The sequence below is a fragment of the Salmo trutta genome, chromosome 1 (genome assembly GCF_901001165.1).
Source record: "Salmo trutta chromosome 1, fSalTru1.1, whole genome shotgun sequence".
NCBI classification, from domain to species: domain Eukaryota; kingdom Metazoa; phylum Chordata; class Actinopteri; order Salmoniformes; family Salmonidae; genus Salmo; species Salmo trutta.
The window spans coordinates 72,966,167-72,992,607 of record NC_042957.1 but is presented as its reverse complement, the minus strand read 5'-3'; the positions used below and the strand labels follow the sequence as shown (position 1 = coordinate 72,992,607).

General features: G+C 40.2%; 2 protein-coding genes across 2 annotated transcripts in view; both read left to right on the top strand.

Annotated features, from left to right (window-relative positions):
* LOC115207262 (metalloproteinase inhibitor 2) overlaps positions 1-25,145 on the top strand; it is a 43,756-nt gene extending 18,611 nt beyond the window's left edge. Inside the window, exons 4-5 of the mRNA XM_029774250.1 lie at positions 24,729-24,850; positions 25,014-25,145. Coding sequence (XP_029630110.1) covers positions 24,729-24,850; positions 25,014-25,130 — 239 coding nt within the window. The 3' untranslated portion in view covers positions 25,131-25,145. The remainder of the gene's footprint in view (positions 1-24,728; positions 24,851-25,013) is intronic.
* LOC115207243 (metalloproteinase inhibitor 2-like) lies at positions 11,511-16,282 on the top strand. The gene is made up of 5 exons (XM_029774219.1): positions 11,511-12,088; positions 13,626-13,696; positions 15,030-15,132; positions 15,718-15,842; positions 15,989-16,282. The coding sequence occupies exons 1-5, from the start codon at positions 11,959-11,961 to the stop codon at positions 16,160-16,162; spliced, it is 603 nt and encodes a 200-aa protein (XP_029630079.1). The 5' UTR covers positions 11,511-11,958; the 3' UTR covers positions 16,163-16,282.
* Positions 25,146-26,441: the final 1,296 nt, after the last annotated feature.

Genomic DNA, 26,441 nt, shown 5'->3' with positions numbered 1-26,441 from the left:
CTCGTTGCTAACAGGTGTATAAAATCGAGCACACAAACATGCAATCTCCATAGACAAACATTGATAGTGGAATGACCTTACTGAAGAGCCTTCTTTCATCCAAAATATATTAAATCAATAAATAGTGATGACATAGGCTAGACTGTGTTATACACCAGAGGTCTGTCTGTAATAAAGCGCTGCTCTGCTTTCTTGACATCACCATCAACAAAACAAGTCCTACAGGCCCTAGTTTTGTCACACCTGGACTACTGCCCAGTCATATAGTCAAGTGCACATAGAGGGACATTGGCAACTTACAATTGGCCCAGAACAGAGCAGCACAGCTGGCCCTTAAAAGTACATGGAGAGCTAGCATTAATAATATGCTTGTCAATCTCTCCTGGCTAAAGTGGCGGAGAGATTGACTTCATCACTGCCTGTATTTGTGAGAGGTGTTGATGTGTTAAATATACTAAGCTGTCTGTTTAAATTACTAGCACACAGCTCAGACATCCATGCATACCCCACAAAACATGCCACTAGAGGTCTCTTCACAGTCCCCATAGCTAGAACAGACTATGGGAAATGCACAGTACTACATAGAGCCATGGCTACAAGGAACACTATTCCACATCAAGTAACTCAAGCGAGCAGTAAAATCAGATTTAAAAAGCAGATAAAACAACACCTCACGGCACAACCCGGACTGTGAGGACACACGCACATATTGTAAAATGTAGTAATGTAGTATTTTACATTTTATATTGTAAATGTGTAATATTAGAGTAATAATGTAGTAATGTCTTGTATGATATATTGTTTTATTTATGATGTAGGCTGTTGTTTTGTTTGATGTAATTGTTTTATTTATGATGTAGGCTGTTGTTTTGTTGTGATGTAATTGTTTTATTTATGATGTAGGCTGTTGTTTTCTTGTGATGTACTTGTTTTATTTATGATGTAGGCTGTTTGTTGTGATGTAATTGTTTTATTTATGATGAAGGTTGTTGTTTTGTTGTGATGTAATTGTTTTATTTATGATGTAGGCTGTTGTTTTGTTGTGATGTAATTGTTTTATTTATGATGTAGGCTGTTTGTTGTGATGTAATTGTTTTATTTAGGATGTAGGCTGTTGTTTGTTGTGATGTGAATGTTTTATTCTTGTTTGGAACCCAGTAAGAGGAGCTGCTAAAAACTACAAATACAAAATACTTTTGCCAAAGTGATACACTCCTATTAATTTAAAATCAAATCAAATGTTATTCGTCACATGTGCTGAACACAACGGTGTTGACTTTACCATGAAATGCTTGCTCATGAACCCTTCCCAACAATGCAGAGTAAAAAATTGTTTTTATTAAAATAGTAACACAAAATGAATAAAATACACAAACATGAAGCAATATGCAGGGGTACTAGTACCAGATCAATGTGCAGAGGTACGAGGTATTTGAGTTAGATATGTACATAAAGGCAGGGTAAAGTGACTAGGCATCAGGATAGATAATAATAAGGTATTTGAGGTAGATATGTACATGAAGGCAGGGTAAAGTGACTAGGCATCAGGATAGATAATAATAAGGTATTTGAGGTAGATATGTATATGAAGACAGGGTAAAGTGACTAGGCATCAGGATAGATAATAATAAGGTATTTGAGGTAGATGTGTACATGAAGGCAGGGTAAAGTGACTAGGCATCAGGATAGATAATAATAAGGTATTTGAGGTAGATATATACATGAAGACAGGGTAAAGTTACTAGGCATCAGGATAGATAATAATAAGGTATTTGAGGTAGATATGTACATAAAGGCAGGGTAAAGTGACTAGGCATCAGGACAGATAATAATAAGGTATTTGAGGTAGATATGTACATGAAGACAGGGTAAAGTGACTAGGCATCAGGATAGATAACAATAAGGTATTTGAGGTAGATATGTACATGAAGACAGGGTAAAGTGACTAGACATCAGGATAGATAATAATAAGGTATTTGAGGTAGATATGTACATAAAGGCAGGGTAAAGTGACTAGGCATCAGGATAGATAATAATAAGGTATTTGAGGTAGATATGTACATGAAGGCAGGGTAAAGTGACTAGGCATCAGGATAGATAATAATAAGGTATTTGAGGTAGATATATACATAAAGGCAGGGTAAAGTGACTAGGCATCAGGATAGATAATAATAAGGTATTTGAGGTAGATATGTACATGAAGACAGGGTAAAGTGACTAGGCATCAGGATAGATAATAATAAGGTATTTGAGGTAGATGTGTACATGAAGACAGGGTAAAGTGACTAGGCATCAGGATAGATAATAATAAGGTATTTGAGGTAGATATGTACATAAAGACAGGGTAAAGTGACTAAGCATCAGGATAGATAATAATAAGGTATTTGAGGTAGATATGTACATGAAGACAGGGTAAAGTGACTAGGCATCAGGATAGATAATAATAAGGTATTTGAGGTAGATATATACATAAAGGCAGGGTAAAGTGACTAGGCATCAGGATAGATAATAATAAGGTATTTGAGGTAGATATGTACATGAAGGCAGGGTAAAGTGACTAGGCATCAGGATAGATAATAATAAGGTATTTGAGGTAGATATGTACATGAAGACAGGGTAAAGTGACTAAGCATCAGGATAGATAATAATAAGGTATTTGATGTAGATATGTACATAAAGGCAGGGTAAAGTGACTAAGCATCAGGATAGATAATAATAAGGTATTTGATGTAGATATGTACATGAAGACAGGGTAAAGTGACTAGACATCAGGATAGATAATAATAAGGTATTTGATGTAGATATGTACATGATACGAGTAAAATAAAGAACAGAGAATGAGCAGCATATTGTGTGTGTGTGCGTGTGTGCGTGTGTGCGTGTGTGTGCGTATGTAGTGCATGTGAATGTGTGTGGGTTTTGCGTCAGTTCACCGTGTATAAAGTGTGTATATAAAGTCTTGTCAGTTTCATGTGATACTGAAGATATACAAAACGTTGCAGAGAGAATATCCAACTGACAATCTCTTAGAAACAAATATTGTAACCATGACTTAAAAAGAACTGATGTTGGCACAAGATGGATGGAAAGTTGCAGCATAACTAACACAGTTACAGTTAACTAAAATGTACACTTAATCCAGTATAAACTAATGTATAGAATTTATTATGCAAGAGACAAATTCTACAGCACAACAGCAGGGGGTCATGTCCTAAGTGTAAAACTAATAATGACTCAATAAACCATGCTTTCAGAACCAATAGAACTAACAGGGCTGAGCTTGCTTTATGCAGGGTTGTATCATGTAGGTCTATAGTGCCTTCAGAAAGTATTCAGACCCCTTGACTTTTTCCACTTTTTGTTAGGTTATAGCCTTACTCTAAAATTGACTTAAAAAAACATGTTTTTTTAATCAATCTACACACAATACCCCATAATGACAAAGCAAAAACAGGTTTTTAGAAATGTTAGCTAATTTATAAAAAATATAAAACAGAAATATCACAAGTATTCAGACCCTTTACTCAGTACTTTGTTGAAGCACCTTTGGCAGCAATTACAGCCTCAAGTCTTCTTGGGTATGATACTACAAGCTTGGCATACTGGTATTTGGGGAGTTTCTTCCATTCTTCTCTGCAGATCCTCTCAAACTCTGTCAGGGTGGGGAGCATCGCTGCACAGCTATTTTCAGGTCCCTCCAGAGATGTTCAATCGGGTTCAAGTCCGGGCTCTGGCTGGGCCGCTAAAGGACATTCAGAGACTTGTCTCGAAGCCACTCCTGCATTGTCTTTGCTGTGTGCTTAGGTTCGTTGTACTGTTGGAAGGTGTACCTTCATCCCAGTCTGAGGTCCTGAGTGCTCTGGAGCAGGTTTTCATCAAGCATCTCTCTGTACTTTGCTTCGTTCATCTTTCCCTCGATCCTGACTAGTCTCCCAGTCCCTTCCTGCTGAAAAACCTCCCCACAACATGATGCTGCCATGCTTCACCGTAGGGATGGTGCCAGGTGTCCTCCAGCCGTGACGCTTGGAGTTCAGGCCAAAGGTTTCAATCTTGGTTTCATCAGACCAGAGAATATTATTTATCATGGTTTGACAGTCTTTTGATGCCTTTTGGCAAACTCCAAGCAGGCTATCATGTGCCTTTTACTGAGGAGTGGCTTCCGTCTGGCCACTCTACCATAAAGGCCTGATTGTGGAATGCTGCAGAGATGGTTGTCTTTCTGGAATGTTCTCCCATCTAGAGGTACTCTAGAGCTCTGTCAGAGTGACCATCCGGTTCTTGTTCACCTCCCTGACCAAGGCCCTCCTCCCCTGATTGCTCAGTTTGGCCAGGCGGCCAGCTTTAGGAAGAGTCTTGATGGTTCCAAACTTCTTTTTAAAAAACATTTTAAAAAAGGAAAGTTGGTGGGTGCACATTGCACTGTTGGGATGCTGGATTCCCCTAAAGTAAATGTATGTTTTGCCAAAATTCTATATTTACTCCTGTCTAAATAAAATAATTCAAAATAATCATTAGCTTCTTTAAAAAAATATATCTCTGCATTGTTTCAAATTACAGGTGCGTAGGCCATGCCTATTTTGTTGGGAAGCCCGAAAATTTGTTACCACACGTGGCAATATAAATACTTGATTATTGAATTATGGCTGTCAGTGAAAAGCGACTAAAATGTGTGAAGATAACGTGTTTTGAGTATAATTTAAAATCTTGATATGAAGAAGGGGAGGGGTGTGTGGCGAAGATATGGCGCGTTTCATTCCAGAATGCATGCACTCAGCTCTCCAGAATGTGCTCAGCTCTCCCAACAATTCTTGCACATTCATTGTTTCATTGTGTGAATTGTTTGCCCTTGGTTAATTTTGATAAATTCTCCATTACATATGTACCAGTAGGCCTAGTAATTGTACTGTTAATGCCCATCGTTTGGTTACATATATTTCTGTTAATGCAGGTAGTAATTACATTAATTTACCGTTCTCACTCTCCAACTTGAAACATTATTTGCAGAGTTCAACCTGCTACACTTTTTTTCATAACCGTCATTTACGAGTTTTGTCATTTTTTTCATTTACCTTTGTTTGGAGTGCCCCATGTGCGCAATGAGCATGTGTCTGGTTTCTCTCTCCTGATAATGTTGAGTGAGCGCGCACCTGAGCGTGCATAAAAGTAAGCCTAACTGACCTGCTGTGGGCAAATGTAGGAAAGTTCCCATTAGGGGATATCGGATTTCTGATTGTCTTAATTAACTCACCACGTCCCCCACTAATAAACCGAGCTTCTTCACCTCACACAGTAGTCCTGAGTCAACGAAGTCCGTTTTTTTAAACATCCATTACAAAAAATAATAGTTCCTCACAGTATTTGAAAAACCTTTCCAACACTCGATATTCACCAAGCCTCGATGTGAAAAAGCAACATATCATGATCTGATGATCCCATATATCCAGTGGAAACGAAATTTCAAAACAAAGCTGTCTGTCCGGAGCTCACTGGTTCGGGATACTCTGAGGGCCCAGAATAGGCCTTCTCTATTTGATACAATGTTGCAAGTTCACTAGCAACAGCTTCGGCCCAGACCCAGTTGATTTATTTGGTAGCCTACAATGTTGCACTTCACCAGCTATGGCTCAAGTAAAGACAGATAGAAAGTGGGGCAGACAGGCAGAAAAGAGAGATTCATGTGATTGAAAGAACCTGCATTTTCAGCAGGATATTTTCTTCTGTTTCTATTTGTTGAATTTTAATTCTGATGTTTATGATTAACCAAGTAAAAAACATTTAGAAAGACAAAAAGGTTATTATTGAAATGAAACTTTTCCACGAAATGCTGTTATAAAAATAATCAACTGGTAGACAGATCGGTAGAAGTAGTAGGATAAGTTGTAAACTTCCCCAAACTTGAAACTCACGAGCGGCCTGTGGTCTTTAACTCTTACACCCATTAAAAAAATGTGTGCACGCGCTTGAGTTGCGTGAAAAACGCACCATAACGTGCATTCCCAGCTAGCACATAACGTTCTGAGAACCATATGTTTCTTAGATGGGAATTTCAGTACTTCAGCATAACGTTTCCTACAGGTTTGCTCATGGTTCTATTAAAAGTAATGTTCTCAAATTGTTCAGGGAACATTAAGAAACAATGTTCTTCTGTGGAATTTCAGTACTACAGCATAACATTTTCTGCAGGTTTCCTCATGGTTCTATATAAAGTAATGTTCTCAGCACATTAAGAAAACTTTCTATAAAAACTACAAGAAAACATTGGTAACGCTCAAAGAACGTTCTAAGAATGTAATTTAAAAACATATACATTCTGTTCTCAGCGTCAACAAAACTATCTATCCTGTGTGTGTGTCCAGGTGTGTTGCCCGTACCCACTAATTGTCCATACCTTATCTTAATGAGTGCTTTTTTCCTTTGAAAAGGGTCCGTTTGAATAGACTAAAATGAACAGCATTGTATGAGTTAAAAATACATGGCATGCTAGCTCCATCCTGGTGGTGCAGTGGACTAATTCCATGGATAGAGAACAGAGCATGTGAGCGGAGCTGGAGCGTTCTCAAATCTGACTGAAGCGCGGAGCAAGTTGCCCAAAGGCTGGAGCATCGGCCTTCTCGCCGCCTCCAATTTTGCTCCAGTACCGCTCCAGTAACGCTCACTTTACGAGCTCAGTGCATGCCCGGCCCAGAATGCATTTGTAGTCTACTTGTGTGCTGCTTTAGCCCCTTGCTTTAGCTACTGTCATGGAGTTCGCTAAATATTTTCATAAAGAAACTGATAAAACACAAAGGTGTGAAATCAAGGTGACTTGCAAAGATGAGGAGGACCAAGAGCAAGAGAGGGAGTGTGGTGATGTAGTGTCCACAACTAAAGAAGAGAGGGAGTGTGGTGATGTAGTGTCCACAACTATAGAAGAGAGGGAGTGTGGTGATGTAGTGTCCACAACTATAGAAGAGAGGGAGTGTGGTAATGTAGTGTCCACAACTAAAGAAGAGAGGGAGTGTGGTGATGTAATGTCCACAACTATAGAAGAGAGGGAGTGTGGTGATGTAGTGTCCACAACTAAAGAAGAGAGGGAGTGTGGTGATGTAGTGTCCACAACTATAGAAGAGAGGGAGTGTGGTGATGTAGTGTCCACAACTATAGAAGAGAGGGAGTGTGGTGATGTAGTGTCCACAACTATAGAAGAGAGGGAGTGTGGTGATGTAGTGTCCACAACTAAAGAAGAGAGGGAGTGTGGTGATGTAGTGTCCACAACTATAGAAGAGAGGGAGTGTGGTGATGTAGTGTCCACAACTAAAGAAGAGAGGGAGTGTGGTGGTGTAGTGTCCACAACTATAGAAGAGAGGGAGTGTGGTGATGTAGTGTCCACAACTATAGAAGAGAGGGAGTGTGGTGATGTAGTGTCCACAACTAAAGAAGAGAGGGAGTGTGGTGATGTAGTGTCCACAACTATAGAAGAGAGGGAGTGTGGTGATGTAGTGTCCACAACTATAGAAGAGAGGGAGTGTGGTGATGTAGTGTCCACAACTATAGAAGAGAGGGAGTGTGGTGATGTAGTGTCCACAACTAAAGAAGAGAGGGAGTGTGGTGATGTAGTGTCCACAACTATAGAAGAGAGGGAGTGTGGTGATGTAGTGTCCACAACTAAAGAAGAGAGGGAGTGTGGTGATGTAGTGTCCACAACTATAGAAGAGAGGGAGTGTGGTGATGTAGTGTCCACAACTATAGAAGAGAGGGAGTGTGGTGATGTAGTGTCCACAACTATAGAAGAGAGGGAGTGTGGTGATGTAGTGTCCACAACTAAAGAAGAGAGGGAGTGTGGTGATGTAGTGTCCACAACTATAGAAGAGAGGGAGTGTGGTGATGTAGTGTCCACAACTATAGAAGAGAGGGAGTGTGGGGATGTAGTGTCCACAACTAAAGAAGAGAGGGAGTGTGGGGATGTAGTGTCCAAAACTAAAGAAGAGAGGGAGTGTGGGGATGTAGTGTCCACAACTAAAGAAGAGAGGGAGTGTGGCGATGTAGTGTCCACAACTATAGAAGAGAGGGAGTGTGGCGATGTAGTGTCCACAACTATAGAAGAGAGGGAGTGTGGTGATGTAGTGTCCACAACTAAAGAAGAGAGGGAGTGTGGCGATGTAGTGTCCACAACTAAAGAAGCGAGGGAGTGCAGTGATGTAGTGTCCAAAACTAAAGAAGAGAGGGAGTGTGGGGATGTAGTGTCCACAACTAAAGAAGAGAGGGAGTGTGGCGATGTAGTGTCCACAACTAAAGAAGAGAGGGAGTGTGGTGTTGTAGTGTCCACAACTATAGAAGAGAGGGAGTGTGGTGATGTAGTGTCCACAACTAAAGAAGAGAGGGAGTGTGGTGATGTAGTGTCCACAACTAAATAATCATTGTGAAATCTGAAAAGACATCCTGAAAGCATGATGGTGTACTACGTGCACATTCTAACAGAAAGGAATGCGGTGGGTAGCTAGCTAAGTGTGTCATTATAGCAAAGTATTTATAAACAAAAAATAAGTTTGTTCTATTATCTTTACAATAGGCTATTGCTGATTTTGGCCCAATAGGCCTGGCATGTTATCTCTTTCAAAGAGCTTTCCATTTTGATAGGGTTATTTTACCATGAAATCTTTAGGCCTACCTATAAAATAAAAGTTCAAAACATCTGCATCCCTGCCCAGCCTGGCAGGAGTGGCCCAGAAGGTGTTTTGCATCCTCAGTGGCTCTGCAAGGTCTGAGAGGGGATTCTCCGCTGTTGGCCTGCTCTACAGGCACCATCACACGAGCCTGAAGCCAAACTTGTGTTTCTAAAAGTGAATTCAAAGGCACTGTAGACTTTGTATTTAAGTCTAGTAATTCCTGTCTGGCTCCTGACCTATTGTCCCAACTTCCACTGAAGTCAGTCCCTCTCCTTGTTCAGGCAGCATTTGACATCACTGGCTTTCTAGCCATCACCAATCCACTTTTCAATGATGGCCTAGGAACAGTGGGTTAATAACTGTCTGTTCAGGGGTAGAACAACAGATTTGTACCTTGTCAGCTCAGGGACTTGAACTTGTAACCTTTTGGTTACTCGTCCAAAACTCTAACCACTAGGCTACCCTGCCAGCCCATTATTGTGGGCTTGGTATATTGTATTATATTTTGTAATTACTTGAGTAAATCCGTTGATTACTCTTATCTGCTGTCCTGCGCCTGACTCTCTACACCAGCTACACACAGGCTGATTACACCTGTTTAGAGTGTTTATGTGCTGTTTAATACTACATGTGGCCTATTTGAAATGATGAGCGCTTCCCTTTCATGTTGTTTACTAAAATACTTTTCATTCAAATCATATGGTTTGGTTTCGATACTTCCAAACCAAATGGTAGGTCCAGGTAGTCACTAAAAATAGATGGGTGTTTGTGATTTTAATGAATGGAGTGAATTTGGAACTGCAGTTTTTTTTCCTATGAGGAGTGGTTTTTAGCACTTAATTCCACTCACATGCTCTGATAGAGAACAGAAGATGCCACATTGAAAAATAAATGTTTTTGTATGATTAATGCCTAAGCAAATTAATTTCCATGTGTCCTTTCTGTGCTTGGTTCAACATTTAACCCAAAATAAGCTAGCAGTGATTTTAAAAATCGTATGGAAACATTTTCTCAGAATGTTCATTAATTACCTTCAAATAACCTAAAATCTAATTCCCAGAACAGGTGAAATGTTCACTACTGTTCTCAGACGTAAAAAAAAAAAACATTTAAAAAGTTAACGGTCAGGAAACGTATGGTTTCGTTTCCAGAACCAATGGGAAACCAAACAACTTGCATTCCCACAACTTCCAAGGAACCAAATGTGCTAGCTGGGAGGCTTTCAAAGGGCACTTCAGACAAACAGATTGCAATTTTGGGTCACATAGAATGGAGTTTTGAGTACATTCAAGTGCGTGTTCCATGGCAAATCTTCTGTTCAGGACAACCCAGGGCATAATCCATGTCACCCTAGTAAGTGTGGATTAAACATAGAGCTCATGAACGTTGACACTGTAAATGACATGACTTTTCAAATATGGAAATGTTAAGTGCACATTCGGATTCAAGGTGTGTGGTTTGCTTGTATGACATCAAAGCGGTATTTCTTATGATCCTCAAGGTCTCATCTTTCAGAACACATCGACTCCTCTCGATTTAAAGCATTTCCCCGACTCACCTCCCCTGTCTGATATCTTAACTTTCTCTACTCCACAGAATCTAAAGGTAGAAATGTCATGCTTTAGATCATTAAAATGTACTGCGACTGGATAATCTCTGTCGTTTCTCCTGATTGAACTTTTATGTTCACTAATTCTCTGTTTGAGAGAACGAGAGGTTTTACCGACATAGCAGAGCCCACATGGACATTTAATCATGTAAATAACATGGTTGGTGGAACACGTAATAATGTCATTTATTTGGACCCGTTTTCCTGTGTGTGGGTGGCAGAAATATTCACACATCATCATATTGTTGCACTATGCGCATCCTCTGCATTTATAGCTACCATTTGGAAGAGGGCGTAAAAGAGCCTGGCTGATTTTCTTTTGTGGCTGACAGTTGGCATGAACCAATTTATTGCGTAAATTGCGACCTATCCTATACACAATAAGTGGTGGATTTTTAAATTGAGCCGGAAAAGCCGGGTCTGATGATAAAATATGCCAGTGTTTCTTGACCACATCTCCAACTTTTCGCGAGTTCAAAGTATATGTGGTTGTGAACATTACGGAATGTTCTTTAGCTTTAGCGGGTCTTTTTTTGTAGCAGTTCATCTCGTGTTTTTCCCAATGCCAAATTAAGAGCTTCATCCACACATTGTGGCGAATAGACTCTTCTTAGAAACCTAGTGTGCATCTCCGCTGCTTTTTGTAGATAGTCCTCTGTGGAGTGACTACAGGGTGCAGTCTGGAAAACTGGCTTCTAGGAAGTCCTCTTTTTAATGGCTCAGGATGGAAGCTGTCCCCCTGTAATAGAGTATTTCTGTCCGTTTCTTTTCTATACAGAGTTGTGAACAGGGTTCCATTTCATTTCTCAATCCACATATCGAGGTAACGAACACATCGAGTGTCACATTCAATAGTGAATTTGAGATTGGGGTCAATGTCATTGAGTCGTGCCATAAAATCTGACAGCTCTTTTTCCGTTCCTCAAAAAGACCCACATAGAGGTTAGCATAGCTTGGAGCGAATGTAGAGCCCATCGATGTTCCATTCGTTTGGAGGTAGTATTCATCATCAAACCTCACTCATACAATAACAAATGTGCAAAAGTAGCCCAATTAGCGGGGGATGGGGCATCTTCTTGTTGTGCATGGTGCTCAGGAGCATGCTAGTTTTCTGTTCTACCTGATAACGAATTGCACCCACCTGGTGTCCCTGGTCAAAATCAGTCCCTGATTAAATGGGAACAATAAAAAAATGCAGTGGCACTGGCTTCACGTCGAGGTCCAGAGTTGAGTTTGAGGGGCCTAGGGCAAGTGAACTGAGCAGTTGGGCAAGTTGAGCCTGCTTTAAAGTTGCCCCAGGTGTTTAAAAAAGTATTTCAAATAGGCATATCCTAAAACGGATATTTCTGTTTCATCGCCATTGTTTAGGCGAAAGACAAACAATTTATGGAATTTATGTCAACCGGGCAAGTTGAGCCTGTTCTGTCGTTGTCCCTTTAAGCAGGGCATTTTCCCCAATGGAGTTGCTATGGTTCTGGATTAATAGAACGCTCAGCCTACCACTGGCTTGGTTCTGACTGGGGAGGAGATCACAGCCTGCAATAAAACGGGCTGATTACATCGAAGGGAAAACAGATTTCTAGGTGTTAGTCTGTCTGGGAACATCTTTGAATGTTCTAGTGTGGTTTACAATACAACTGTTCTTTAGCTCCTGGAGTAAACATTTTATCTTACGCGATAGATAGTTGATAGATATTTTCCAAAATGACTTGGTCTATAAGCAGTTGTTTCATCACTCTGGTCGTTTTGTTCCTTTGGCGGATCGAAGACAGTGCAGAAGCTTGCAGATGCGCTCCTGTCCATCTTCAACAGGCTTTTTGCAGCGCAGACGTCGGTAAGGAAACTGCCAATATTTCTGACTTCTCAGGTTCTCAACTCCGGTCCTCGAGTTACTCCAACGGTACACATTTTTATTGTAGCCCTGGACAAGAACACCTGATTCAACTAATCATCAGGCCCTCAATGAGTTGAATCAGGTATTTTTGTCCGGGGATACAACAAGTGTGCTGTTGGGTGTACTCGAAGGCTGGAGTTGGCAACCACTGGGCTACTACACTGTATCAATGCGCAACATGACCACAGAGTTCTTAATGTTTGTTATAATAATAACCATGACATGATCATTATATTTACATAATTAAGTAGGCAACAGTAAGATGGGCTACAGCCAGGGCTCTCCAACCCTGTTCCTGGAGAGCTGCCATCCTGTAGGTTTTTGATCCAACCCTGATCTGCTCACCTGATTCTAATAATGAGCTGGTTGATAAACTGAATCAGGTTTGTTACAACTGGTTTTGGATTGAGAACCTGCAGGAGGGTACCTCTCCAGGAACAGGGTTTGAGAGCCCTGGCTGTAGCCCTGGATGAGACCCCGCTACACCAAGTGTTATATTTGCTTCTAGGCCTACACATTATGCCTACAGGTGAATTGCTACAATTAAGTAAATACATTTTCTTTCTACATTTAACCCAAGGCATTCAGTTGTGGTGTAGACTATTTATTTAAATAAATAGTGGTAGGCTACAGATCCCGTATCTTAATTTGAGCCAGTTTCACGCATCAGGAACATAATCCTGCAGCAACGTGAATTGTTATGCGATTATAGTGAATGGATTTTTTTGTTGTTAGGGTTGATATAATTTTCATTGGGGCAAGTCATGTCTGGCATTTTTTTAAAAGTGGTAATGATTAACTTTAGTTGGCTTTTTAAACCTTGAATACACTACAAGTTTGCAGTTCCTGATGTGCAGGAAAATCCCTGCAACAGGATGATTAAATTAAGATTTGGCAACTGTCACTATTGTTGGAGAGTTAATTTCATGTGCTCCTTATTAAAATGAATGATCTCTACCTGAATTGTACTTGCATGAAGGAAACGCATATGCTCTGCAGGGCTGTGGCGCCATCTTGAGGTCAAACATCTGCCAAATGGTTTGAGTGTGATGTCCTGTAGCTGGTAAAGCTGTTAGTAAAAACCCATTCTACTGTAGTTTCATTAGATCAGGATGTCTGCAAAACAAACTGTAATTCCAGTGATAAAAGCAACAAGTACTACTGTGGTGTACTGGTCCTAATGATGATGATGATGATAGACAACATCTGCAGACCAAGTGGGGCAGCATGGTTAACCAAGGTGTTGAATTAATGGCAGGTGACCAGAGTTAGGAATCTAGGACCTGGAGGGAAACGGACTCGTTTTGTTTAGCCCAAACTATGTGAACTTATCCACAAACGTTTTTATGACTGTAAAATCTTGTCTGTGAAGGTTTCTACTGTTCTTAGATCTCATTACACCCTCAAACAATCAGTGTCTGACTGACCATTAAAAGGAAAATGGGTGATGTCAGTAAACCAAGTTTCTTTCTTCCAGTGATCAGGGCAAAGGTGGTTGGAGTGACAGCTGTGTCTGGTAACACCAACTATGACGTCCAACAGATCAAGGTATGATCAGCCTTTTTATTAAGTGGTTGTTCCTACCTACATTGAAGCCCACTGAACCCCAGTCTGACAGCTTCACTCCTTTCCCCTGGGCTCCAACCCTTCAATGTTTGCAGATCTGGGCTGACATAAGCAGTGTAGTTGTGGAGCTTCCATCGTATGAAAAGGAGCTTCTGTAGAAATGGCTCATGCCTCTTGCTGGAAAGCACATTATTCAGTCGCCGTTCCTACCAGTCCTAGACTATGGTGACATCTATATGAATGCAGCTGCCATTTCATTAAAGCTTTTAAATGCAGTTTATCATAATGCACTGCACTTTATTACTGATGATGGGGGTTTGGTAATCATCACTGCATTCCCAACCAGGAAGTTGGCTGGCTCTGTCAATTTGGTTGATAAATTGCCTGATTGTCACGTCCTGGCCAGTAGAAGGGTTAATTAGTATTGTAGTTTGGTCAGGACGGGGCAGAGGGTATTTGTTTTATGTGGTTCTGGGTGTTGTATGAGTTAGGAGGGCATTTGATTTAGTATTCAGGGGTTTTGGGCACTGGATGAGTTTCATGAATTCTATGTTGAGTCTAGTGTGTCTGTTTCTGTTTGGATTCATTGGGGTTGGGACTCTCAATTGAAGGCAGGTGTTGTCTATTTGCCTTTGAGAGTCCCATATATGTGGGTGGGTTTGTTTGTCTCTTGTGGGAGATTGTTCTGTGTTTAGCCTTAGGCTTTGCCAGACTGTTTGTTGTTCGTTAGTTTTCGCATTCTTTGTTATTTTTGTACGTTCATTTTGGAAAGTTAAATAAACATCAAGATGAGCCTGCACATACCTGCTGCGTTTTGTCCTCCTTAATTAACCGACGACAACCGTGACACAGATTTTCATTTATAAAGCCATTTTACTAAAACTCACTGTGCCTAAAATTACTACTGACCTTTAGACATTTTAGTTAGTCTGTCTCAGATAAGGATGGTTGACTCTGGATATTCCATTGGTCTCTACTGAGTTGGATGAATCTGCCTGAAATGTTTTAGCATTATTTGTGGTACGATCTTCAAAATGTGATGTTGAGTCAGAATTGTTTGACTGTTCTGCTTACATTTTGTAACTTGATGTTTGTAATTCGGGGATCTGTTAATAATACCTTGGTCTCTTTATGACACCCTGATAAAATAAAGGTTAGATTAATAAATATTTGTTGCTCTGCAAACATCAAAGGCTGAGGGGATGGGGTATAGGGAGGGAATTAGGAAAGACTGACAGTGCCTGAGCTGCAGTCAGTTAGGTTCCAAATTGTAAATGTTTGACAGATCTTCCTTTCTCTCCTTGTGATTGGCTAGATGTTCAAAGGTCCTGACCGGGTTATCCACACCATCTTCACTTCATCCTCTTCAGCCTCGTGCGGCGTGACTCTGGAACTCACCAAGGAGTATCTCTTCACAGGTGTGGATCTCACTACATTACCCAAGTTCATTGCTATCACTGGTTAAACTGCTCAACCTAAGCTTGTAGCATCATGGCCTATTCTAAACTATTGACTTCATCTTGTACAAGAAATCAATTGCTTTAGAGAAAATACTTAATCTTTAACCTTTTTAATTGAATCTTTATTTAACTAGGCAAGTCGGTTAAACATTCTTGTTTGCATTGATGGCCAAACGCTGACGACGCTGGCCAATTGTGCTCCGCCCTATGGGACTCCCAACCACGGCCGGCTGTGATACAGCCTGGATCTTCAAGTTACGCTTTACAATACCAAATGTTATGAATTTAAATGTTTACAACTAATGCATCACTTATTTATTACCATACATTCTAGTGTTCAGGCTGCAGCGGTATGTCTTCCTGCTCCAGGGTACAGTTTCCCTAAGGGACAGATTTAGGATCTGTTCCCCCTCCCCAATTCCAATCTTAACCATTTGTGGGGGAAAAAGGGGAAACGGTTCTAAGATCAGCATCTGGGTTGATCAGCATCTGGGGTTGACTTTTACCACACAGGTTGATTCACTGTCTTCTCTCTGTCTTCAGGCAGGATGAATACTGATGGCAGGATGCGCATAGTCATGTGTGACTTTATTCAGTACTGGGAGGACTTGAATGGCACACAAAAGAAGAGCTTGACTCAACGCTACCGAAGCGGCTGCGATTGCACGGTGTGTGTGACAGGAATTATAGTGAAATTACATTACACCACTTTTGTTCAATTTTCACTGTCACATTGGCTAAACACATGAGCTGGGGTATTGGGGTAATGATCAGTCAGTGATCTGGATCTTTTTCTCTCTGCTCTGATCTACAGATCATCCGCTGCTCTTCCCTCCCGTGTCCCGTCAGCGCCCCAGATGAGTGTCTTTGGACGGACTGGTTGTTGGCCGATGGCCAAAGCGGACCCCAGGCCAAGTACTCTGCCTGTCTCAAGAGGAGTGATGGGTCCTGTGCCTGGTACAGGGGGATGGCTCCATCCAAGAAGTAGTTCCTGGATATTGAAGACTCCTAAACTCTTTAGGCCTTCCTCTCACTGCTCCCTGACTAAAGATGCCTGCAATTTAAAAGCTGGTCACTTCTTGTGCAATAAAAATGTACTCCTCAAATGTAGCGCTCCAAGTGTTCATTTCTTGTGCTTGTCTGTTTTTAATCTGGAACCAAAGGTGTTATTGAAACCCAAAAGGGTGATCTCAGTGTTGGCTGACACGGGTGTTTCTTACTAGAACAGTATTCCTGAAAAATACCATCCTAAAACCTGGGGCATGTTCAGCTGGGCACAATATGTTTGAATGTTATATACATGAAGGCATTAGCAAATGCAGGTGTGGTTCCCTTCCACACATTGAATGCATTTTAATTACATTTCTGAGAACCCTCACGCTTGCTGACCAAGATTGTCGGCGGTTTCAGAACATTTAAGGCACAATTATTTTTTTCCCCTCACTCACTACCCACTGGGCAATGTTTTCCATGTAATTAAACACTTTGTTGCATCAAAGTGAAACTGATTTTGGATTTGAGAAGTCACCTGTTACCTGACTCATTGTTTATTGACAACTCAACCAAATGTCAATGAAATCTAGACGTTGAACTGATATGTGCTGAGTGGTGGACTATATGGAGAACCGTTCAGAATATTATGTAATGTATTTAACTAGGTGAGCAAGTTAAGAACAAATTCTTAATTACAATGATGGCCTAACCCGGACAATGCTGGGCCAATTGTGCGCCACCCAATCACGGCCAGTTGTGATTCAGCCTGGAATCAAACCATGGTCTGTAGTGAAGCCTTTAGCACAGATGCAGTGCCTTTAGACCGCTGCGCCACTCGGGTGCCCGACTACATGCATATTTGTCTCCTTTTCAGCACCAGTTGGTAATATGCAAATATTCAATTGTGTGTGTGTATATATAAGGTTTGGAATGTATTTAATAGTAAACTGGTTTAGACTATTGAATTAAAAATACTGTTCTGGATTGACTGACGGTGTCTAAAAGTAATGGACTATCGTTTCACTTTTCTTTGAGCTGTTCTTGCAATAATAAGGACTTGGTCTTTTACCGAATAGAGCTGTTTTCTGTATACCACCCCTACCTTGTCACAACACACCTGATTGGCTCAAACGCATTAAGATGGAAATAAATTCAACATTGTTTTAAGGCACACCTGTTAATTGAAATGCATTCCAGGTGACTACCTCAAGAAGCTGGTTGAGAGAATGTCAAGTGTGCAACGCTGTCATCAAGGCAAAGGGTGGCTACATTGAAGAATCTCAAATATAAAATATATTTGTTAAATGCTTTTTTTGGTTACTATATGATTCCATATGTGCTATTTCATAGTTTTGTCTTCACTATTATTCTACAATGTAGAAAATAGTAAAAATAAAGAAAAATCCTGGAATTAGTAGGTGTGTCCAATCTTTTGACTGGTACTGTACATCTGTCCAAATGAAAGATAGCCAGCTTTATGTTAAGTCAAAATTGTCCAAACCGAAACGGTCACAACTGCAACAATTGTTGTTGCAGTTGTGACCAATTCGGTTTGGACAATTTTGACTTAACATATTGCTGGCTATCTTTCACTATACAAAAGGGGGTGCAAATCAAAATTAAAATTGATTTGCACCCCCTTTTTTTGCCCTCAGAACAGCCTAAATTCATGTGGGCATGGAATCTACAGGGTGTCCAAAGTGTTCCACAGGGATGCTGGCCCATGTTGACTCCAATGCTTCCCACAGTTGTGTCAAGTTGGCTGATGTCTTTTGGGTGGTGGACCATTCTTGATGCACACGGGAAACTGTTGAGCATTAAAAACCCAGGAGTGTGCAGTTCTTGACACAAACCGGTGCGCCTGGCACCTACTACCATACCCCGTGTAGAGTATTGAGATGCATAGGCAGCAGGGGGGATTCCAACCCTCCAAGAGCCCAAACATTGAAATGTATTTGGCCAAAACATAGAAATCTACAACGTGCCATACAGTACTGGAATATACTGTACTGTACTGTGCTCTACTTTAGTGTACTGTACTTTTGCGTACTGCAACTCTGATGCACATGGGAATATCTTTGGTTTGTCTCTGACATTCAGAAGCTGAGCTATGACCTGAAGTCGAAGAATCAAAGAAATTGGACTTTGCTTGGGAAGTATGCCACATTAACATTCTAGTCGGAAGTAGCACAATCTGAAATATTCAACTTGCTAATTCGTTGAACGCGGCACGTGATTAAATACAACCAGTTAGCAAGTAAAAAATTTCAGAGTTTCCTAGTTCTGACTAGCATGTGAACACGGCATCAATCTTATACAATGTGTTACTATGCTGCTATCAATTGATCTGTTCACTTTCTGTCTAAAAAAATAGAGTATGTACGATTCAAATAAATGATCATAATAAAACATATTTGGGGAAATCGGGTCAGGAATTTATTTTCCCTTATCCATCATTATTATTATTCTTAAATAGCCTATCTAAAATATGTTAGGAGTCTTGTTAAACTATGTAGATTTGCTGGAAATGAGCTTCAAAACAACATTTTCCTAGGTTCCTCAAATTCAACAAAATCATTCTGGTGTTGCTTTTAATATAGGCTATCTCAATATGTGAAAAGGCAGACCCTGGGGAATAAACCCATGCTCTATAGTACTGTACCCTACAGTACTGTACTCTACTGTACTGTACCCTACTCTACTGTACTGTACTGTACTGTACCCTACTCTACTGTACTGTACTGTACCCTACACTACTGTACTGTACCCTACTGTACCCTACTCTACTGTACTGTACCCTACTCTACTGTACCCTATTGTACTGTACCCTACTGTACTGTACTCTACTCTGCTGTACTTTACTCTACACTGCTGTACTGAACCCTATTCTACTGTACTCTACTCTGCTGTACTGTACTCTACTGTACCCTACTGTACTTCACTCTACATGAATGTACCCTACTGTACTGTTCTGTACCCTACTGTACTGTACTCTACTGTATTGAACACTACTCTACTGTAATGAACCCTACTGTACTGTACTCTACTCTGTTGTACTGAACCCTATTCTACTGTACCCTACTCTGCTGTACTGTACTGTACCCTACTCTACTGTACTGTACTGTACTGTACCCTACTGTACTGTACCCTACTCTACTGTTCTGAACCCTATTCTACTGTACTCTACTGTACTGTACACTACTCTACTGTACTGAACCCTATTCTACTGTACTGTACCCTACTGTACTGTACTCTACTCTACTGTACTGAACCATATTCTACTGTACCCTACTCTGCTGTACTGTACTCTGCTGTACTGTACTCTACTGTACTCTACATTAATGTACTCTACTGTACCCTACTGTACCCTACTGTACTGTATCCTACTGTACTATACTCTACATTAATGTACTCTACTGCACCCTACTGTACTGTACCCTACTGTACTGTACTGTACCACACCCTACTATACTGTACTGTGCTTGAGTTTCTTACAATTGAAGAAAGGGCCCATGGACTCTTGATCTAGTGGTCTTGGTCTTGAGACCACATCAATTCAGTCTTTAACTTGTCATGGTCTCAACTTATTGGGTCTGGGTCTTGGGACAAATGTACTGGTATAAGTCTTGGTCTTAGCTCCTGGATATTTTCTTAGTTTTTGGTTTACAAACCATAAGCAACCCAATTTGAAGAAGACAATTCTTTCTGATCATTGGCTGATTACTCCCAACCCATAGGCATCCCCACCCAGTTGACTACTTTTAAATGGTGGAAGCCCTCAATGGCAATGTCTTTCCTAAAACAAGTTATATCCATCTAGATCCTCCATTTATCTCTATGATTGACACTTGACACCGAAATGCCTGTTATTCTGCCAACATAAAGATAGGTAGTGATAATTGAAACTTATAACAACATAAATAACTAGATGTATAAGTAATTCAATCAATAAACAAGTTTTAGATTCATACAATAATCACGCAATAAAGATTATATTTCTCTAAATTAAATTTAAAGGTTTTGAAAATCTGGTTAAAAATCATGTTTTTACTATTTTGTTAATTTGGTATGTAAATATATATTTTTTTACATTCATCTGTAATAGAAGGTTAATCAACATTAACTCTACTGTTCATGGTTCTTCCTTTATTGCAACTTTTTCACTATGTTTCAGTAGTGACAAATTAAGTGAGGTTGTAGGGAATTCAGGTAAATATTTCAAATCTGCAGTAGGTGTGTGAATAATATACTCTTTCCTATTGGAAGACATGTGTGCTGAAAGTTTGGTAAAAATAAGATACAAACTAGCCTTTCTTTTCAACCCCCAATTTGCACCACTTCTGTAGAATGACCATTATACTGTTAAAGGTCCATAAACAGTCTAGCCTATGTCATCACTACTTGTTGATTTGATGAGTTTTGGATTAATTAAGACAATGGTGTAAAGTTACTACGTAAAATATTTTGAAGTACTACTTCAGTGTACAGTATTTATACTATTACTCAAGTAGTATTTTACTTTGGTTACTTTCACTTTCTTTGAAGGTATCTTTACTTTTACTCAATGACAATTGGGTAGCCTTGTTTTTCCACCTCTGGGCCTTGGTAGCCTAGCCAACCAAAGTTATATAATATAAACCAAAGTTGAACAAGTTCACATTTTCTCCAAACACAAATAAATTGTCTTAGGCTATAAATACATAATGTTACCACTTTGTTTCCCCTGGCCAGATGAGACAGGGTCCATAGAGGCCTACAGTTAGTCAGACTGATACTGCAGGTCAGATCACTAATGTTTAGGTGTAGGCTGCTACAACATTTCTCTAAAGAGTTTTTGCTTGTCTATTGGGAGTGAGTTATTTTTCTGTTTGTTAAAATAATACCGGTGGGAAGATGATGGCACACGTCTATATAAATCAGAGCGCGCTCTGCTCCACCTGCACGATCTGTAATTTCTGTGAATCTGATTGGTCAAACAGGTGGCACCACAGGTCCCAGAACGGTGAAGATTTTTTTTCTTCTGCTGTAAAGTTACCCCAGGTTATTTTTTTTACTGAAAGCAACAACACTGTAAGGAATTCCAGTAGGCGTAGCCTAAAATGTATCTTTCTGGTTCATCCCCATTGTTTAATTGAAAGACGGACAATTTATGTCCCGTTAGGCAGGGGAGTGGCTGTGGTTCTGGATTAATAGAATGATCAACCTACCAGTGGCTTGGTTCTGACTGGGGGAGGAGCTAACAGCCTGCAATAAAAGGCAGCTGATTCCTTGTAGTATTTAGACGTCTTAATTGGTTTCTCGTAGTTATGGAGTGAATTGTTGTGGGGTGAACATTTTCCTTCCACACAATAGTTTTTTTTCTTGTGTAAAGTCGACAGTAAAATTATACATTTCGATAATGACTTGGTCTGTAAGTAGTTATTTCATTAGTTTGGTCGTTCTGTTCCTCTGGCGGGTCGATGACATCACAGAAGCTTGCACTTGCATGATTGTACATCCTCAACAAGGTTTTTGCAAAGCAGCCGTCGTTTCTTACATCCAGAGTTTCTTCACATGTTGATGGGGCTGTGTACTACACTATCAATGCACATCATGCAAACATGTTATGAATTCTCTTTGGTTGTTGTAATGTTAACATTTTTAAGACCTGATCATTTTGTGTTTGAAGTAAAAGGAATTGGGGTAATGATTACACCCTAAGTGTTATTTTGCTCTAGGCCAGGTATGGACAACTCCGGTCCTCATGCCTGATTGCTGTCATGTTTCCCTGTTAACACACCTGACTCCAATCAACTAATCATGACCTTCAGTTTAGAATGCAATTAGTTCAATCAGCTGTGTTTGCTAGAGAGGAGGATGTGACACCACTCATGTCCCTGGGGACTGGAGTTCTCCATCCCTGCTCTATTCCTACAGACTTTTGTCCAAAAGCTAAATTACTGTGTGTATATACAAAAATAAAAGCTAATATTTTCTTACATTTAAAACCAAAGCACTGTTTTACTGTCTGTTTCAAAACAAATGTTCAATTCAACATGACATTATCCAATGCTTCACATACTTGATATTTTACAGAACCCATGAAAATGACTCGGCCTACATGGCAAATGGGACTTAGGCTACATGTCTCAGCTATTATGTCACTGTTCTGTAAGATGTAGTCACTCATTCAGGGGTTGGCTCTGTTTATCACACGGATAGGTTGGGTAACGGTTGTTCATTCTTCTAAGTGATATTTTCATGCTTTTGACGTCTCTAGCTGATAGCAACTTCTATAGACATGCCTCTCATTAAGTAGTTGATTTTATTCAGTCGACGTTCCTTTTTTGTCCTAGACTATGGTGACATCCTCTGAGCTCAGCTGCCACTAAAGCCATCATTACCTTCTCTACCAGAATGTAATGACAACAATCCCTTATGGAGTTAAGTAAACCAGCTTTCAGTATTAGTTTTCTTTTTTCATTTTTTTGCACCAGATTTGTGGAACTCTTCAAAATATTCAAATATTTTGTTTGGTGCATCTATAGGTTAATTCAGAAAGCTGACTGAAATACCTAATGGGTTTTCTGATACACTTTTTTTCCCCTGCTTGTGTTTTGATCTACGTGTTTGTAATTCAGGGCTCATCTGTAAAAGAGACCCCAGTTAAATAAAACCTGAATGCTTGCAAACATCAAAGGGTCAGGGCTGAGGGGATGGGGTATAGGGGGGGAATTAGGAAAGACTGACAGTGCCTGAGCTGCAGGCCGTGAGGTTCCAAACTGTATATGACAGATCCTTCTTTCTCTCCTTCTGATTGGCTAGATGTTCAAAGGTCCTGACCAGGTTATCCACGCCATCTTCACTGCACCCTCAAGCTTGTGTGGTGTGACTCGAACTCAACAAGGAGTATCTCTTCACAGGTGCGGTTCTCACTACGTTACCCACGTTCCATTGCCAGCACTGGTTAACCTTATCAGTCCTGAGACCCAAGCAAAAATCTGCTTTTCGTTGATCTGCATGTCCTGCCCTTATTGACAAATTGGTCTGCCAGAGCAAAAACCTGATTTAAAAAGGAATTTATAGGAATGCTGTAAGTACAGAAAGTGTTTGCTCACTGGGAAATGAATATGCAACTAGTCAGTGACAACTGTTTGGTGTTTGACAGCTACTATGTGCGCATATTACAGTACTAAAGACACTGTCCTTGGATTTCCTAGGGTCTTCAATGTAGAAGAACCCTTACCTTCTAATGACACTTGTGTAGCTTGTGAGCGTCATAGAGCAAAATATTAGATGTACGTGTCAGCTTTTCATAAATGTCATTTAATAGTACCTTAACCCATTCAGACTCTACAGACGTTTTTGTAAATGACTCTGCACTTGGCCCCTTCGAGATCTGCCCTTCTCTCAAACCTCCCTCTACCTCAGCCCCCGTTATTTACAAACTAATGGCTGGTACCAACGGATGCAGTAGACATGGACTAATCCAACGTTACAAGCTAGAAGTGTGTAGCTCAAACACACTTTTTAAAAGGGATTAGAAGTCCATAAACTGGGACTCATTGGGTTAAACTGCTTCACATAATGCTCCCAGTATCACGGCCCACTCTAAACCATTCTCTTCACCTTGTACAAGTGTTATAGAAACAATACATTCTCTGTACATGGAGTTACACTTTATAACAATTTACACAGGTTTATAATGCTTATAAAGTCTACACCTTCTTTCAAAGTGTTCATGTGTTGCCTTAAAGCAGGGGTGTTAAACTCATACCACGGAGGTCTGAGTTTCTGCAGGTTTTTCCTTTCAATTAAGACCTAGACAACCAGGTGAGGAGCGTTCCTTACTAATTAGCAGTGGTGGAAAAAGTACCCAACTGTCAAAGCTGAATAGAACATGACTCCATTATCTGTACTTTTACTCTAGTGACAGCCACCAGTAAAATACTACTTGAGGAAAAGTCGATTTGGTTTTAAATGTACTTATGTATCAAAAGTAAATATAATTAAGTATCACGTATAAACCATTTCAAATTCCTTTATATTAAGCAAACCAGACGGCAGCTGTTTTATTATTCCAACACTCAGTCATTTACAAAGCATGTACACTACATGACCAATTATGTGGACACCTGCTCGTCTAACATCTCATTCCAAAATCATTCTCAATAATATGGAGTTGGTCCCCACCCCCCCTGCTATAACAGCCTCTACTCTTCTGGGAAGGCTTTCCACTAGATGTTGGAACACTGCTGCGGGGACTACCATTCATCCACAAGAGTATTAGGGAGGCTTGATCTGTTGTTGGGTGACTAGGCCTGGCTTGCAATTGCTCTTCCAATTCATCCCAAAAGTGTTTGTGGTCAGGACGCTGAGCAAGCCGGTCAAGTTCTACCACACTGATCTAGACAAACCGTTTCTGTACTGACCTCACTTTGTGCACTGGGGCATTGTCATGCTGAAACAGGAAAGGGCCTTCCCCAAAAATTATTGCCACATATGGAAGCACAGAATTGTCGAATGTCACTCCACCATGTTTTCCCCACAGCACATTGACTCACTATCTCCTCTGTCTGTAGGTAAGCTGGAGACTGGAAGGATGTACGTAACACTGTGTGGCTATAATCCACCCTGGGAGGACTTGAGTGCTGCACAAAAGAACAGCTTGACTCACCGCTACCAAAGTGGCTGCGATTGCAAGGTGTGTGTGTGATGGGAATTATAGTCATATTACTGTACACCAATATTTACACATCACATTTTCTAAAAGGGATTATATTACTCTGGTCACATTGGCAAAACACATGCGCTGGAGTATTGGGTTAATGATCAGTGATGTTGGTCTTTCTCTCTCTGCTCCACAGATCATCCACTGCACTTCCCTCCCCTGTCCGATCAGCACCACAGATGTGTGCCTGTGGACTGACAACGGCCAAAACCTTGCCTGTATCAAGAGACATGGTTCCTGTGCCTGGAAGTAGTTCCTGGATATTGACAAACCTTTTAGTTTACAGGCTATTTGCATTGTGATTTAAAGATGCCTGCAATAATTACAAAATATATATATTATGATTTAAATGAATTAAAAGTGCTTACTGGTCCCTTCTAAAAGCGCAATAAAAATAAACTACAAATGAAATTATAGCGCTCTAAGTATTAATTTTCATCTGCTGTTCATTTGTTACTAGTATTTTAAAAGAACAAAAGGTGTTATTGAAACCCAAAATGGTTCTGTGGTGTTGGCCCATGTGGTTGTTTAGAAATAGAACAGTTCCTGAAAAATGCCATCCTAAATCCTGGGGTGTGTTCAACAGCGCACAATGTAGAAAGTTCAGATGAAGAACAAATTGTCTTCTCTGACAGGAAGAAAGGAATCATGTCGGCTCTAATGGCATTTCTATCTGGAACATTCTACATTTGTCTACTGAATATGGCCCTTTAGTAGTTTGGGTCTGTAATGACATTGACCAATTTAAACCACTTCGGTTCTTCCTTGCTTTATAAGTCAGAGCATTATTCTTGGTGTATATTCAGTGGATGAATATTCTGTTAATTCTTATGCACAATGCTGTGTTCATGTGCTAATGGAATTAGGAAACTGATGTTATCTTGCTAACTGGTTGTTATACAATTGCCATATTCAGCCAGTTGGATTATTATTTTATTAGCACAGGAGTGGTCAAAGTGCCACACTGGCTGACATCACTGGGTTGAATTCACTATAACTGCTTTATTCAATTGAATGGCTTATCTGCTTATTTACATTTACATTTAAGTCATTTAGCAGACGCTCTTATCCAGAGCGACTTACAAATCTTACTACGGACAAAAAAAATCTATTTCTCTGCAGCGTAGATGGTAAACCTGCTTGATTTAGTTCACAATGCAGGTTAGCATTTTTTGTCGATCTTGTACCACATTGCAGATGGGCACAGGCCTAAAATCTGATTTTAAACTTTCACCACACTGCTAACCTTAAATTAAGACAAAAAAGCAATTTTTCCTTCATGAATTATAATTGTGACTGTGCAGCTGTCCTAAGGGGAAATCGCCCAGGTCTGCCTCCAGGACAAGACTCATGACAAACATCAACCTGTTCAGTGTATTCACCACCCCTTGGATTTTTTTCATGTTTTGTTACCGGGATTGAAATAGATTTTAAATAGGAATCCCCATCCAAAAATGCAGACAAATGAATAAAATATAGTTGTGAAGTATTAACTGCCTTTGTTTAGGCGAGTCTAAATTAGGTTAAGGAAAAGCATCTGGCTTAACCAATCACATTAATGACA